This window comes from Excalfactoria chinensis, chromosome 12 (assembly GCF_039878825.1).
Source record: "Excalfactoria chinensis isolate bCotChi1 chromosome 12, bCotChi1.hap2, whole genome shotgun sequence".
Taxonomy (NCBI): Eukaryota; Metazoa; Chordata; class Aves; order Galliformes; family Phasianidae; genus Excalfactoria; species Excalfactoria chinensis.
In genome coordinates this window covers 4,760,039-4,775,789 of record NC_092836.1, presented here as the reverse complement: position 1 = coordinate 4,775,789, position 15,751 = coordinate 4,760,039, and the positions used below count along the sequence as shown (strand labels likewise).

Sequence of the window (15,751 nt, the reverse complement as noted above, 5' to 3'; positions counted from 1 at the left end):
ATAAAAATACTGTGGCAGATGTCCAGGAGTGGCAGTGACAGCACTGCAGAAACACAGCAGCACTGCAGTAGCTAGCAATGATTTGCTCCTGCCTTCAGGGTCCAGGCGTAGAACTGAGCCCCATGGTTCAGGCAGGAGCTCAAGTCTCTTCCTGCACAGAAACAGGCCTATAAATGTGATAAAAATCACCAGGCTTAGCTGTGAATAGAGCAGTACACCCTCATTAAACACAGAATCAACAAGAGTTGACTGTCAGAGATGCAAGCCTGAAACCATGAAGAAAACACAGAATAAGACTGACATTAGCCAGATGAGCATTAACTGTGCTAAGCAAGTCATTAGATTGCTTAAAGAAGGTTTTTTTTATAACCAAACAACACAGGAACTGCCATCTCTAACTCTTCAGAACCAGAGCAATGAAAACAGTTTCTTCAGAGCACACAACCTCCAGAGGTTAGAGACTGACAGCAGAAATATTTCACATGAAAATACAAAAATTAAGATATTATAGCACCCCTACCCTCAAACCAACCTCTTAAAGAACTTACATCAATCAAATACAGCCCCCAAAAAAATCCACATTAGGATCTGATAGCCTCAAGACAGCTACAATATTGAATGTAATTACCTGTGATTTCTGACAGGTGATTAAAGAAGGAGAGAAAGAAGGAGGCAATTAGAGGGAAAGGAGGGAACCAAACATCTGCAGGAGCATGTTTGGATTGAGGACAGCAATTAGCTGGGTGTGGGCCCAGCACAAGTGAACAAAGCCACACCAGCTCTGTGCTCTCACCCAGCACCACTACAACTTCCCCAAGCCCCCAGCACCCTCAGATGTGTCCCCAGAGTCCCATGATGCAAGGACAGGTCTCTGCAGAGGATAAAGACTCATGGCTTTCCAGCATTCAAGGCTTATTTAGGAGCACAGGCAGCAGCAAGGAGGCCTCCACTGCTGAGATGGGCTGTCACCCACAACCTGTTGCACCACACCATCAGCAGCTCCGCAATAAGTAGGTCAGCAAGATCAACAACACGCTCTTTCAGAGTGGTGCTCTCAGTTACACTGAGGAGACACAATGGCAGCAAGAGAATGCCCCTCCAACTTGAAAACCTGAAAGTGATACCTCCAGGACCCATCCTGATCACCTGTGTCCCCATCCCAGCAGCACTGCCTGTGGTTCACACTGTCCCACAGAACATCCATTCCCATCCCATCCCCTCCTATAGCTCCAAACCTTGCTGGTCTCGATGCAGCAGCTTGTTCTTGGCAGGGGCTGTGAGGCTCAGAGGCTGTGGCCAATGCAGCCAAACAAAAGCTACGTCACCACTGCCCTGTATCACCTCACAGCAAGCCAGAGCTTCAGGTTTCTCTGTTACACCCTTTATTCTGCTGCCTTTGCCAGCCATCCTCATCTCCTTTGTCTGTGTTTTGTAGCTCAGCCAAAGCTCAGATGAAGCTCAAGGGATAGCGGCAGCTGCTTTGAGTCTCATCTGCATAGCTCAGCACAAGGCCCCCATGATATAATGCTGCTTCCCCCCCCAATCCATGAACACAGTGTAGAAGTTAAAAGCAAAGAAGCAAAGTACAGGGGAAGGACACAGAAACACTTCTCTGTAAGCCAGGATACATAGCAATCATCATTAGGCTTAGCATATAATGTGATTCTTTTGCTTTCCTACCACAGTGCCACAGCAAGATACCCAACACACAGATACCAGAACAGGCTGAGCTGTAACAACAGCTTCATGTCGTGGCCAGAAGATCAAAAGTGCAGAACTCTCCACCACAAGTAATGCTGGTAGTTAGGCTCAGAGGAGATGACTGACAAGAGATGCAAGGTATGAAGCTCTGGCTGCAAACCAGCTCATCCCTCATGTGCAATGGGCTGGCCCAGCTGCAGCTAGGACAGAAGCTACACCTCCTCACCAAGAGCCTCAACAACCAAGCACTTCCAGGGCATTACTGCCATTCACAGCAGGCAGACTTGGACCAATCTCTACCACCACCATGCAGGCCCTCAACTACACCCACCCCATGGCAAGCACCTCCCCATGCTACCAGTGAGGCCCAGCAGGACATGCCATGGGGTACTAGTGAGTGGGGGGGCTCCCATGAAGATCTGCCAGTTGATGTGGGTGTCCTGTCTTCTCCCAGGAGGCAGGGACAGCCAGTCACACTGCATTCACTGATATGACTGTGCTCCATCCTCATCTGCTGATGCACCACTGGGGGCTCAGTCCACAAAGGTGGCCACCAGCACCCACAACAGCAGAACACAGCCTGGAAGGCAGAAGAGCAAAGGCCAGCTGGTCCTCACACTGCACCTCACACCTGCCATCAGGAGCAGAACGACAGTGTTTTAATAGACTTGGCTTGGATCAGACTATACAGTGTTACAAGGCTGCATGGGAACGCTCCCCTCTCCCCAGGGATAGGGGAGAATTAAGAAATATCCGTTATAAAACTTTCAAGGGCTATCTAATATACAGCCACATTGCTCTCTGCAAGCTGGAAGCCAGCCAGACGTCATGATCACACCAGGGGTCTGCTTCAACAGCTCTTCTCTCTAAGCTCTGGGCTTCAGGCTGCCAAGTGCTCACAAGCATCATTGTTCACGAAGCCAGCACAGTTACAGGCTCCACCAAAAACTTTCATTTCCTTTATGTTATTATTTTAAAGGCAATTCTTGTAAGTCCTTAAAACAAAAGCAAAATTAAATAAATAATTCCCCCAACACCCAAATATAGATGGGAAAAGGGGAACGCAGCCAACCTGACCAAGATCTTCGTTTACAGAACGTATTTTAAGGACTGGCACAGAGTCAACTCTATGGCTGCAGAGCTGTAAGGAGGTTAGCTGTAATGCACAATAAACTTGACAGTGCTTTGCTAGCCAAGTAGGGTGTAATTTTTCCAAACTAGGCTGTTTTGAAAGAAAAGACTAATTTATCTTCCCAAATTTATCATCATCATGTGTGTGCTCAGCTCCTACCCTCCTTGAAAGCATCCCCCAGCTACGGCCAGAGGTTTGGTGCAACAGCATACTGAACACGTTCCAAAGCAATCCTACCCCCATGCAAACACTTCAGTACTGAGATACCCATTTCACCTGAAAAAGCGTGCTGAACTTTCACTGTTTAAGCCTCTGCTGTGCAGAAGATTTCACAGATCACCATCAGTCTAAACCAGCTTCTTAAATTCATTGACAGGAAAGAAAGCATGTAAACTGAAGTTGTCACTGCTGAAAGCTTTCAGGCACAAGTTCTCAGAGCCTTGAGAAAGAGTAGCATGTGTGAAAACAGTGTCACAATGAACACAAAGTGTGCTTATAGCCATTGCAAAATATACATGAATAACCTCATTTATAACTAAGTCACTGAGAAGCCCTTCCATACACATGGAGATCTAAGTTCCAGCAGCTTTCAGCTCCTGCTTGTGGGCTCACACTGCTCCTGGCAGCACACAGCTTCTGCAACTCCAACCCAAAGAGCATGGATATTGGAGAGCAGAGCCAGCCAGCTATACTGACCCCATCGGACCCAGACAGTCATAGGAGAGCAGTGAGACAATGGGCAGCTTGACATGAAAAAAGGTAGGGCCAGAGAGCTGGTAGCATTTGTTGTCCAGGCTGGAGTCCAAGCTGCATGGACCCATTAGCGATGAGGAAACACCGAGTGTTCTTAAAAGCAGAACAGCAAATGTTGCATTCAGTTCACGTGCAATGAGAAACAGGGAGAGCATGGCCAGCAAAACCTGAGTGTGTTGGCAAATCTAACAGAGGAAGTTTATTTTCCAGGTGCGTGAAACAGTTTTGCATTACAATGCACAGGATGCACCAGAAGAAAAACGTTGCTGTTGCAGTGGTGGATTAAGATAGGAGCAGTGGGAAGGAGCAGTTCAGTGCAGCAGCAATTCTGGATGCAGATGTCCAGCGCTGGTTGAACACGACTCACAGTAGCAAGGAGTAAAACCTCAGTCCTCATTGCCTGGGGACAAGGGCCTCTCTCCTGGCTGCCCAGCTGCACGCAGGGGATGAGCACAAGGCAAAGGGGATGTGCAGAGAAAGAGGCAGGTCATACAGTATGCACCATACCGGCACATGGGCAAAGGGCAGAGGCACAAAGGAGCTTTGACAGAAAAGCATGGAGGTGGTGAGTGGGTGAGGTGTAGAAAGAAACACATTTTTGGCACTAGAAATCTTATTGTCTGCCTTGTTTTTCCCTTGCCAAAATGACTATGGAATTTGCAAAATAGGCAAATCCCTAATTCTTCAAACCCTTGTTAGGGCAACCTGGCACCCAATTTGAAGAAAAGGGGCAAAAAAGGATTGCAGGATTCTGGAGCTGAGAGGTAAAGAAGGACAAGAGAGCAGCTATTACACCCCATTGAGAACAGAAGTTCCAAGAAAAGAAACAGGTTAGGAAGCTAAGCCTGAAGTTTACCACATGGGGGTAAAAAGTCTTTGAAAAGAAACTAATGTGAAGGTTAAAAGCTACTGAACCAAACAAACATTGAAAGTAAATGAACTTTAAATAAACAGCTTGAGTCCTGCCCATATTTGCACCCACTCAGCTGAGTTCCCATTGCCACACATCAACTCCCTTTCATAACCAACATGAGCCATTTTGGTTCAGTGCATTCCACATAATTAAGGTGTCAGAGCACTGCTGGGGCTCAGGGAACAGGGTGGCATGAACTGCTTGACTCTTCTTTGGCTTGACAACACACCTATGATCACTAATGGTGTTTTTCACACCTCCCTTCTCTCTCCTCCCTTCCTCCTGTGCTTTATGCATCTACATAAACGCACACACTGGCACCCAAACATGCAACCAGTATTTACTTCAATAGCAGACTGCTTCTGGAGGCAGCAGCACCATCCCCATTGCAGGAAGAAAACCAGTCCCACTTCCCAATTCCAAGGTTTTTCTTTGCTTTGTCTGAACTGCTCCAGCATTCCCTGAAAGGATCAGTGCAAGTTGCCAAGACCCTTCATTGGAAATGGCCAAGAAGCCAAAGGGAGATTTGCTTTTTATTAAACTTAACCAGCGAGGCCTCGAGTTCTTCAAACATTTATTTTAAATTTGAAGGCTTTGTGAAAAGGTGCAAGTTCCTTCCACTCTTCCAGAAAGCAATTCCTGTGCAACCCACAGCCACAACTTCGTCATTAATTGCATTTCAAGTAAGCTTTCTGATCCCACCAGTAAAATAATGAATGTTGGATACAGCGAGACTCTTCCAAAATATGAAACGTATTAAAGGTGAAAAATTTGGCCTGCTATTCTGAGCTTCAACACCAGCTAAGAATAAACAGTTGTTTTCCAAGAAGTACCAAGTGACCCTCTCAGGAAGATTAAACCATGAGTATAAAACACCCTGATACTCAAGTTTGATATTTAACTAAGCTTTGCTGGAGTAAAGTTCACTGAACCTTGGCTGCTGCTCCTCTAGTTATTAGAGGCACAATTAGGCTGCCATACTGCCCTTTTTTTTTCTCAGAACAAGATGTATCTGCAGCAGATAAATTTTACTTCAGTGATACTACACACACACGTATATATATATATATATATATATATACATATCTATATATACATACACACACACGTACCATATTATGTACTACATATGTATGTTATGAATAACCAATTTAAACATTTATCAAAAACTGGAAGATTTGTAACCAGAGTAAACACAAGAAGCACTGTAATAACTGCCTTTGATTGTGAACTTATGGGGTTTGTGACTTCATGAAGTGAATTAAGGCATGAAACCAGGGAACTAAGAACCACATTCACAGCAGTTGACTTTCCTCACCTTCCTCAAATGCATACCATGTAGCACACAAAGATACATCACTCTGAGACAAAGCCTACCCACAAAGCTACAACCCAGATTTCAAATGACTTAAAAGCTTTTTGGTATTTAAGATGTTTCAGTGTGGTTTGCACACAGTAGGGTTGTAGAATCACGACCAGGAAGCCATCATCATTCTTAACCAGAGGGTCTGCAGATGGGGTGTAAGGAGGAGTAATGAGAGAGGGACAACATGGAGCTCCAAAGGATGCTGAGCCTTACCTTGTGTACACAGGACTTGGCATTCAGGAAGAACAGCTCTACTGTTGTTTTATCCTTGAGGAAGGAGATGCTTTCAATGTAGAACCTGATAATTAAAAAAAAAAAAAAGAACAAAGTTACTTTCCTGTATAGGCTTCATCTTCCTTTCAAATCATTTTATTGCCTCGGCATTTTGTTCTCCAGCAATAAAGTGGTACAGAGGAACTACAACCACTGAGCTTTGTTTCCTGACTAGTAGGAAGGAACAAGTAGAAAATCATGGACCAACAGCATGCAGGGTACAACTCATTCTATGATCTATTGAACAGAAGATCTGATGACTTCTCATCTGAAGGTCTAAAGGGGTCAAACATCACAACCAAAGGGAGCAAGTCCATGGCTGGTTATGCTAGCCTAGCCAAGGTGAGCAGATGTGTCCTGGTTTGTTATACAACATTATGTATGCAGTTGGCACTCTACAAAATCACACACAACTTGTCTGTGTGCTTCTCTGACTCACTTGGGGCATCAAAGTAGGCAGTGCTGAGATGCACTGAAAGGTGCATAGAAAACATGTCTCTAATTTAAAGAGCACAGAACTGCCAAGTCAGTTCAAAGAGGCAAGTCGGTTTAAATGTGGTCCTGACAATCTTCCTTTAGCAGGATACCTGTGCTTCATTATCAAAGTCAGCTCCTTACAGATCAGATCCAGGCTCTCCCACTTGATGCTAGACAGGGGCTATGCTCTTTCCAGCTAAACAAAAGGCTGGGGCAACCACCACCCTGGCAGTGCAGATCCCACCATTGCCTTTGGCAGCAGGAGGGCTGGATGGCTCACACAGCCTGCTCTGTGTAGCCCTGAGGCTCCCCATAGCCTCCTGCTCTGCCCATTGATCTCTTTCTATGGAATACTTCTGTAGGGTAAGTAGATAACATTCTCATTTCATGCTCAAGCAGCTTTGGGACAGACCCAAGCCCAGAAGCTTGCCCCAGACATCTACAAGGGGCTTTTCCATGATTTATCTTTCAATGAGAAGAGCCATGGGTATTGCTATATCTTTTCATGATCACACCCAGTACCATTTTAGCCGTTCTGCTAAGCCACACTTCAGATACAGTCATGTTTCTCTCCAGAAATGCAGAGCATCAGCATGCAAGAACCTCTGCTGGTCCTTGCCCAGCATGCTGCCAGACCAACATTAGAGGCGAGTGCCTTAAACCAATAAAGCTTCCCTTCAGCCTGTTGAAATGAGAATTTTCTTCAACTAATGGCCTCATTTGCATTTGCAGTTTCTTTCAGCTAGGAACACCAGACATGGCTATTAGTTATCCTGTAGCAGGAGACTGTAGGAGCCATTGGTCTGGGGAGGGCACTCCTGTATAAGCAATACCCCTACTCTGAGCAGACCTGGGCACTTCATCTCTTCTGTGGCACAAGCTGTATGTTCTTATCACTGCAGTACAGATGGAAAACACAAGGCCACAGAAAAAAGGATGTCTGAGGGATGACAGGCATGTTTGGAAATGCAATGAAGTGTTCTCCTTTTATTTCTGATGCTGTCAGCATCCTTGAAAATGGAAAGATGCTTTTGTAAGTCCTAAATCTGCATTATATAGCCCTTCAGCAGCTGTGAGTATCACATGAAAATTTATGTGACTGACACGAGTTTACGTCAACTGAAGAAAAATAATTAAAACCTGAAATAATTTACCATGTGTTTCATTAGTGAATGGCAAAAGCTCAGGGCCTGGGAGCTGTGAACCAAAGCAGAGGTGTAACTAGGCACCTGGAGATGCACCAGTGCTGCTGCTGGAAATTGCCTAGTGCTGCACATTAACAAAGGACAGCTCAGGAAAGCTCTGGGTACTTTTTCTCCATCCTCAATACAAAATGGGCATCAGTTCCCCCACTCAAGTGTATGCCACTCACCCAGCCCTGCTGTGCTTTCCATGCCAGCCTCCAACTGTGCAGTTCAGCTGCTCTCAGGAGAATTTAATTAAAGAACAGTCAATGGCAAGGCAAATGTGTTTGCATGTGATAAGTGTCTGAACCAATCATCCAAGGCATATGCCATCCATCAAATGCCCGGAGTCATTCACTTATCCAAAAGGTTGTGACAAAATTGTGCTGTACATTTTGAAGTGACATTTCATGTAGAATATGTATATTTTTACTTTGAGATAGTTTTTATATTGCTAATTATCCTTCTGCTCCACGCAGGCTTCCCATCCACTGCCCACTTCTGTGGGCTTTATTTCTTCTTTTAGACCTCATGATCCTCAAGCAGCCAAGCCTTAAGATAAGCATCTAGAAGTTGATCTTTACAAGCCCACTCTTCTTTCATCAACTCTTGCCCAGGTCTCTGCACACCCTGTCCTACAGAAGATCACCTTGCAATGGGGTGGGTAAAAAGGAACATCTCAAGCCAACAGCATCAACTCCAGCCACAGAATTGCTCAAGTTATATGACTGTCTTTATGGCTTTTTTGTGCTTTCCACTCCTGGCAGACAGTTTAAGGCCTGGCAACTGTCACAGGAGTCAAGACCATTGCTACCTTCTGAGAAGATCCTTAGATCGACCCAAGTCCTTCAATCTCCCTGTGTATTACCACATGTAAGGAGGTGACAACATAAGGCTATTGGAGGGATATACAAAAACAACCACATCCTGTCACAGACTTTAGCCTTCTAGGTCCTCAGACAGTGAGCATTTAAGAGCTCACTATACGTGAATATTCATTACTATTAGAAGTTGGATTCAATGACCCTTACAGGTCCCCCCTCCAACTCAGGCGGTCCCACGTGGAGCCAAGAGTTGGACTCAATGACCCTCACGGGTCCCTTCCAACTCAGGTGACTCCATAATTCTATAATTCCTTTTTAAACGTTCTGTGTTTTTTTTCCTCCCCCCCCCCCCCCCCCCCCCCCCCAACTCTTTGTTGTCGTTGTTAAAAGGGAAAGAAGAAAACAACTCCATCACAGATTAGCACAGATTCAGCAAAAACAAAGAGCCTTTTGTCTGAACCATCCCCTCAGTATTTGGGGTGCAGAGGACGTGGTGGGGTGACAATGCCAACTGACCCAACCACACAACAGGCTCTGCTTTGGAAATGCTGCAGATAATTAAGCACACAAAGGCCAAAATTTTGCTATGAAAAGTGAATGAGGTCAGTCTGCCCTTATTTCCCTCACAGACCGTAAAGAAGACAAAAATAAGAACTCCAACAATATTAAGAAAACGATGCTTAGTCATTCCTGCCAGCAAAGCTCTGCCTGAAAAAAACTGCATCCTAATCAGTAGAGCTTTGCTAGCTTAAACCCTGAAGTAATGCAATTACTTTGGCCAAAATCATCACTTTGCTAGGATTTTGGTCTCTCCTGGGGACTGGTTTGAGCTGCGTGAGCAAAGAAGCCAGCAGCAATCCCTTTCAAGTACCGACAAACTTTAAGTAAACATGAGATCAAGTCTAGCTGTTTAAACAAACTATCAAAATATGGCACTACTAAAGACAAGTTGGGCAAAAAGATTTAAAATTGAGAGATTTAAAGATTTAAAATAATTCCTAAATAAGAAAAGGAACAACGTGCCAACAACAGCTTAACAAGTAGCAGGTTGCAAACTACCTTATTTTGCAGGTAAACAGAAAAGAAAGCAGCACTTAGCCAGGACTTAACCACCTTCTAAAAATAACATACCACTTTGACATTTATATCCTCTATCAAATCAGTAATTCGTTCTTTTAAACAAAAATCATAGTGATAAATGAGCCAAAACGGGCACTGTTTTCATCGTGGAAGGAATTACTCACCTAACAGCAAAATACAGCGTTGCTGGGCCTGGTTTCTTGGGCAAGTCATGATCCAGGACTCTGTGGTCCAGCTGCAGCCAGACGCTCTGACCTCTGCAGGAACAGATCAGGGAGATGGTTAAAACTGGGAAGGAAAATACAGAAACATGGGCTTTTCAATTTATTCCAAGGGCAAGTCCTTTTTAGAACCCCAAAAGTCAGCTCTGATGCAGGCAAGCAGTTCAGCACCTTTTCCTTGTTCTCTAACTTTAAGATGTTGACATGGTTTGCTTTTGGACACTCAGAAACACCAGCCACGGCTTCAAACATGACCCCATCTCTAAGCAGAGAGCCCTACCATAGGCACACTCATTAATGAGGCAAGTGAAACAGTGCTCTGTACCATGGCCCCCCTAAATGAAACTAAAAATGAACCAGAAAAATGAATAAAATAAAATAAAAAGCCCCTCAAGCCCCAATAATTTCCCCCAGGATGTGGGCAGCCCAGGAGTCATCTGCTGTCCCATAGCACTGGGACAGTCATAGAGCATGGGTGCCCTCCAGAGGCCACAGTGAGCACCCATGCCCAGTTTGGAGCACCCAAGGGAGCCTCTAGAGCCCTGCAGTGGGTTTTGGGGCTTTTAGGTAATCCTTTGGTGGCACTTTACCTGCAAATAAAAAAACTCCAAGAACTTCATGGCAGCTATTCTTGGGGAAAAAAAGCCAAGTGTCAACAGTGCTCTTGAGGGATTTTATAGGTGAGCTGGAAGAAGGCACCTTCCAACAGCCAGGATGTGGCAACAGAGATTCAAGATGAGAACAACTTAATAATACACTGGTGCTATAAAGGTTCCACAGGTAAACAGCTCCTACCAGCCCCTGTGAGGCCCAGCATCCAGCCCTGCACCTGTGATGGGAATTGCCACATGGGAAATTATTTCTGAATCCATTTTTTCCACCTTGCGAGACAAATGTTAGAAGTGAAAGTGTCATCAAGGGATGTTAGAGCGCAGCTCTTAAAAACAAGATACTATACTTACGTATCATCTATAAATGTTATCCCAAAGTACTCCTTTTCCTTCAGGTTGAAGTGCGAGGCCACCAGATCCAGCAACTCTCGAGACAGAAGCTTGGGCTGTTGAAAGAACCAACACCACTCAGTTCATTTCAGTTCAGACTTCTTATTAATAATGAAAATGTCCTCTGGAAGCACCATGCCCAAGTAGAAAAAAGCAGGTCTGAGTAGGGGCTTGCATGCCTGAGAATATGTCCATTAATCCCACCTCTATTAGTAGCTATAGTAAGAGATACGACTTCAAATATCTTTTACAGCTTCAGCCCCAAATTGCACTCCTTAAACTACCAAGCGGGGAAATCTGGCACAAAACAACATTTATTTTTAATCAAATGAGGGACAAATCAGAGAGAATCATGCAGGGGAGCATACGAAAGTACTTTGGAGTTCTAACACAACTTTTTCAGTGGGTTTATTGCATGGTTTAAGACTTTGCAATGGTCAATGCTTTGAGGTCATTCCCAGCACAGGTACACATTACTGGAACAGAATGAAAATGGGTCAGCACTGGGCCTAGCCATGCTATACACTGGTATACACCAGGAGGGTCTTTACCTGAACCAGCAGCTCCAAGTTCCTGTCATCGAGGAGATGCACCTGGCAGTGCCGGCCCTCTGTCATCTGCAAAGACACCAACACAACAATGTCAGAACAAGAGGATCCCAGCTGATACTACAGCCGTTGACACTGGCAATGGCCTGCTGCACTTCTGATGAGTGGGGATGACCAGGGACCAAAAAACCTCCATCTATGCAATGCTGCAGCCAAAACTCAGCCCGCTGCCCAGGACCTGGTTTCCATTCTGGATGCGTTCTCACTGGACAATGCGTGTGTGTGTGTATGTACATATCAAGAGTTGCTCAAACCACATGATCAAAATGGGATCAGACTGCCTCAGTTCCTACTCTGCATCACACTTACCTATTGCAAGCAATCTCTCTCCTCTTTGCAGGAGAAGACATCAGAAATAGCTGCACATTATACCCTTTTAATATCTGCCCTTTGAAATACAATACATTTCCACACAGCTTTTACATTATTTAAACTCTGCTTTAATTCTGGGCTCCTGGCAGTGCAGGCAGAGGGCTGGCAGCACAGCGCTGGAGCAAGAGGTGGTGGAGGGAACCTGGATTTGAACATCTCACCACCTCAGAACAATTTGTGAACCTGACAGCACCAGTTTCTCTCCAACTCTGTTTTGAGCTCTGAGCAGAAGGTTGCTCATGGGGGCTCCCAGAGGGATTGGGAGCAACGCACACTCCCCTGCATGGGGACAAGGACAGGAGCCATGCTGCAACACATCCAAAGACTCAAAAACGAATAAAAGCGGATCCTTCCTTCAGCCAATTCCACTACAAGTGAACAAATCTCATCTCCTCCCAGTACTGCCCTGTTTCAGGGCCACAGCACTGCCTCTGTCAGGAGCAGCCAGCCCCTCTCAGCCAAATTAACAAAGGTTTACTGTTTGAACTAATTGAGTTTGTTTGGAGCAAAACCCATGAGGGAGCTCCTTTCTGAGCAGCTTGGCAAAAAGACTGGGGATGAACAATCACAGGCAGAGCTCTGCCATATGTGGAAAACCAGAGATAGAGCACCTGCAGCACCAGCATGCTAAGATTGCAGAAAGTATAGATTTGTGTGATGATATGTATCATGCTTCTCACCAAAACAGCAATAGTAATGGAAGGATCATTAGCAGAGCAAGTCTAGTCCAAAAAATGAATGATTTCCATTTCTTGTGTTGGAGTGAATATGAACTTGCACACACGCACCAGGTGAAGAAGGACTTCAGTCCCCATGGGGACATTGGTGACCATCTCCATACAAACCACAGCCACATCCCTGCGAATGACTGCTTCCAGCTTCCTCCCCCAGGCTCTGAAACAAGGCTGCAGCATCCCAGTGTTGGCTCCCAACTCCTGATCCACCTGCCGTGTGCTGCCCTTCAATCCATTGCAATCCCACTGCAGGTCCATGTGTTACCTGGAGCTGAGGGCCTGCCTCTGTGTGTGCATAAACAAGCCACACACTCCCACCAATTAAGCACTTTATCAGCGCACCCTTCGAGGTGGTGCATTTCTGGCTCCTGCACCCTGTTACCAATCTGCCCCTGGTGCGAGGTGTCAGATTCAATGCTGTTTCTAAATTATTCCCCATCTGTTGCTCTGAGATAGCAAAAGGGTTGCCATTATTTAACTACTAGCTGCTTTAGCTTTCACCCAGTGCAGTCACATTGATCACTTCAGGCTGTTTTAATTGCCTCGGTTGGCTATTGTTGAGTAAAAAAGGTTTCTGTTATAGCAAATGCATACACAAAGCCTTGGGCTGAGCAGAGAGGAAGGTTGCTGGTGAGACTAAAGATGCACCAACCATAACCTGGATTCTATCCAGCTACCCAAGGTGATGGCAACGTAGCCTAAAATGAATTGAGCTTCACGGTGCTACTAAAGATAGGTGAGATATAATTACCCCCGGTTTTATTGATGAGGCAACATAAGGATATCGTTGAGGAGTGATTTTCAGAAGGGCTGAGCACCCACAGCTATACTGTGGTTGAGAGGAGCAGCTGCAGATGCTCCAAGGATGCTGGGCTCACACAGGAGCCAGGCAGCCCTGCCTGCACTACAGCTTCTGCTGCACTAGTGCAGCTGGGGAAAACCTGATGGAAGGGCAACCCCACACCCCAGTTCCTCAGCAGGGCTCACAAAGGAAGCTGAAGTGTCAGCCCTCAGCTCCTCTCTCTCACAGACTCACAGCTACAGCACCACACAGCTCCCTGCTCAGCAGGTGCTGGGTTCCCCCTTGTCCAACACCCAACTCTCTGTGGGCCCCTCATGGTCACACTTTCATCTTTAATTCAGTGTGCCTGGTTAATCTGAACAATATAATTGATTTTCTATTTAGCTGAACCGATCAGTCATGAGATGAGCACAGCTGTCTGGCTCAGCTAAGAGGCAGCACTCCAGAGATATATATAGACTCACATCTGTGTTTTTAGCTCATTCCCATTGATTTTACATTGTCTGTGCAAATGAGCAATTTCGTTATTTTTGCAACATACACCCAGGTTGGCCTTTTCAGCAGTTATTTTCTAAAAGGATCCTAATATTTAAACTATTATCCAGTGAAGAAAGAAGCAGCGTAACGTTCACTAAGAATCCCCATCTCATCCCATTCTCAATAGGAAGCCAGCAGAACAATGGAACACAAACATCTCACCATTACATTGGCAAAGCTGTATCAGGAATCTGGATTCTTATTCTTTCCCAATGTCACCCCTATGCTTTGTGCACAGGCAACAGAAAAATGAAAGAAAAAATGGAGACTAATTAAAAGGAGAGGAAAAAAAACCCATTGAGTGCAGTACTTTGGTATCACTGCAGGTCTGCAGCCCTCCAAACTCACAGGTGACGTTGGGTTCTCAGCAAGAGCCTCATAGAATCATTAAGGTTGGAAAAGACAGTCCAACTGTCCACTTCATCTACCAACACCTTCAATGAAGGAGAAGGAACACATCTCAGAACGCACATGGAAATTAAGCACAGAGTGAAATCCATTCTCTGCAGTGGGCTGAAACACAGAGAGAGATTTCATATGGCTGGAAGTTCTCACTATGGCTGGAAGTTCTCACTAAGAAGGAAGTTTTGGTCTGAAGAAGTCCTGAAAACAGACACTGATATTATTTAGGCTTATATTCCTTTAATACTGTTTGCTGAGCAGAATGTTGCGAAAAGAGAAGAAAAATACATTTTCTCCCCTGCCTCACTTATGACAAAAATTAAGGCATATTCTCCATGGAAAATCATGGAAGCCAGACTTTCCAAAACCTCGGTCCTTTAATAAGGAAAAATAGAAAAACCTGTATTAAATAAAGCTGAGAGGAAAAAAAAACAACAACCTTACTTCTTGGTTATTTAAACCAATGCCCTGCAATATCCTGAGTCCAAATGTTTATTTGGGAAAGAAAACCTGCAGGATATTTATGCTGCTTCTCTTCAGCACTAACATCCTCCCTGTCCAAAGCCAGTGGTTACTTGCAGTATTTTTAAACACTCATGTGTCACTGGGTTTGGAAAAAAAGGAAAAAAGTAGTAATTAGGGCCTAAACAGGAAATCTCCAATAAAACAAAACATATAGACCAAAAATTACTCCTCTCCTGAAGAACAGCCCAGCAAAGCTCTTCCCTTCCTCATGAGGAATCTGTGGTACTGTGGCTACAGGGCCAAGGGGCCCCCTGAAATCTCAATGTCTGTCTCGAAGGAGCAGAGCCTCAAAGGCAATGCACAGGTGTGAGCCCGGGGCACAGTAAGGATTGCTCTCAAAAGAGGATTTCATCCCCAAATCCCCACTGGAGCTGTTGTTAACCAGCTCTAAAGCTACACCAGTAATTTCCGGTAGGGGTGTTTTTTTCCCCAAACCTCTCTTCTGTAACTCATAAGGCCGTAATAGATTTCAAAGCCTGCTGTTGAAGCCCCTACACTGACCTTGGGTTTTCATCAGCATTTAGGGCTCGTTTTTTCTTTCAGTCATGAAGGCATTTCGGATCCAGTCCTCAGCTGCCTTAAATCAGTGCTGCTTCATTGCCTCGATCCCAGCAGCCAGCTTATGTTTGCAAACGTGCTCTGCTTGGGAAAATAGGGAATATGATGCGAGAATGTGTTGCAATAAGGAGATACCCCAACCAGGTGCATCCCAGGGAGATAAAAGCAATAGGCTGTCCCTTTGGAAGAGATGGACTACGTGCTGGTGAGGGGAAAAAAAGCTTTAGATGACCTCAGAGCTTCTTAGGGTGTCTGTTGGGAGAGCAAACCTTGTCGTGGTCCAGCTCC

At 45.2% G+C, this 15,751-nt stretch overlaps 1 protein-coding gene across 9 annotated transcripts in view; it reads right to left on the bottom strand.

Annotated features, from left to right (window-relative positions):
* Positions 1 to 15,751, bottom strand: part of FRMD4B (FERM domain containing 4B) — a 105,659-nt gene that overhangs the window by 40,832 nt on the left and 49,076 nt on the right. For all 9 annotated transcript variants that reach the window (XM_072347157.1, XM_072347160.1, XM_072347158.1 and 6 more), the window contains exons 2-5: positions 11,477 to 11,542; positions 10,887 to 10,981; positions 9,868 to 9,960; positions 6,079 to 6,163 (exon numbers count right to left, since the gene is read on the bottom strand). In XM_072347157.1, coding sequence (XP_072203258.1) covers positions 6,079 to 6,163; positions 9,868 to 9,960; positions 10,887 to 10,981; positions 11,477 to 11,542 — 339 coding nt within the window. The remainder of the gene's footprint in view (positions 1 to 6,078; positions 6,164 to 9,867; positions 9,961 to 10,886; positions 10,982 to 11,476; positions 11,543 to 15,751) is intronic.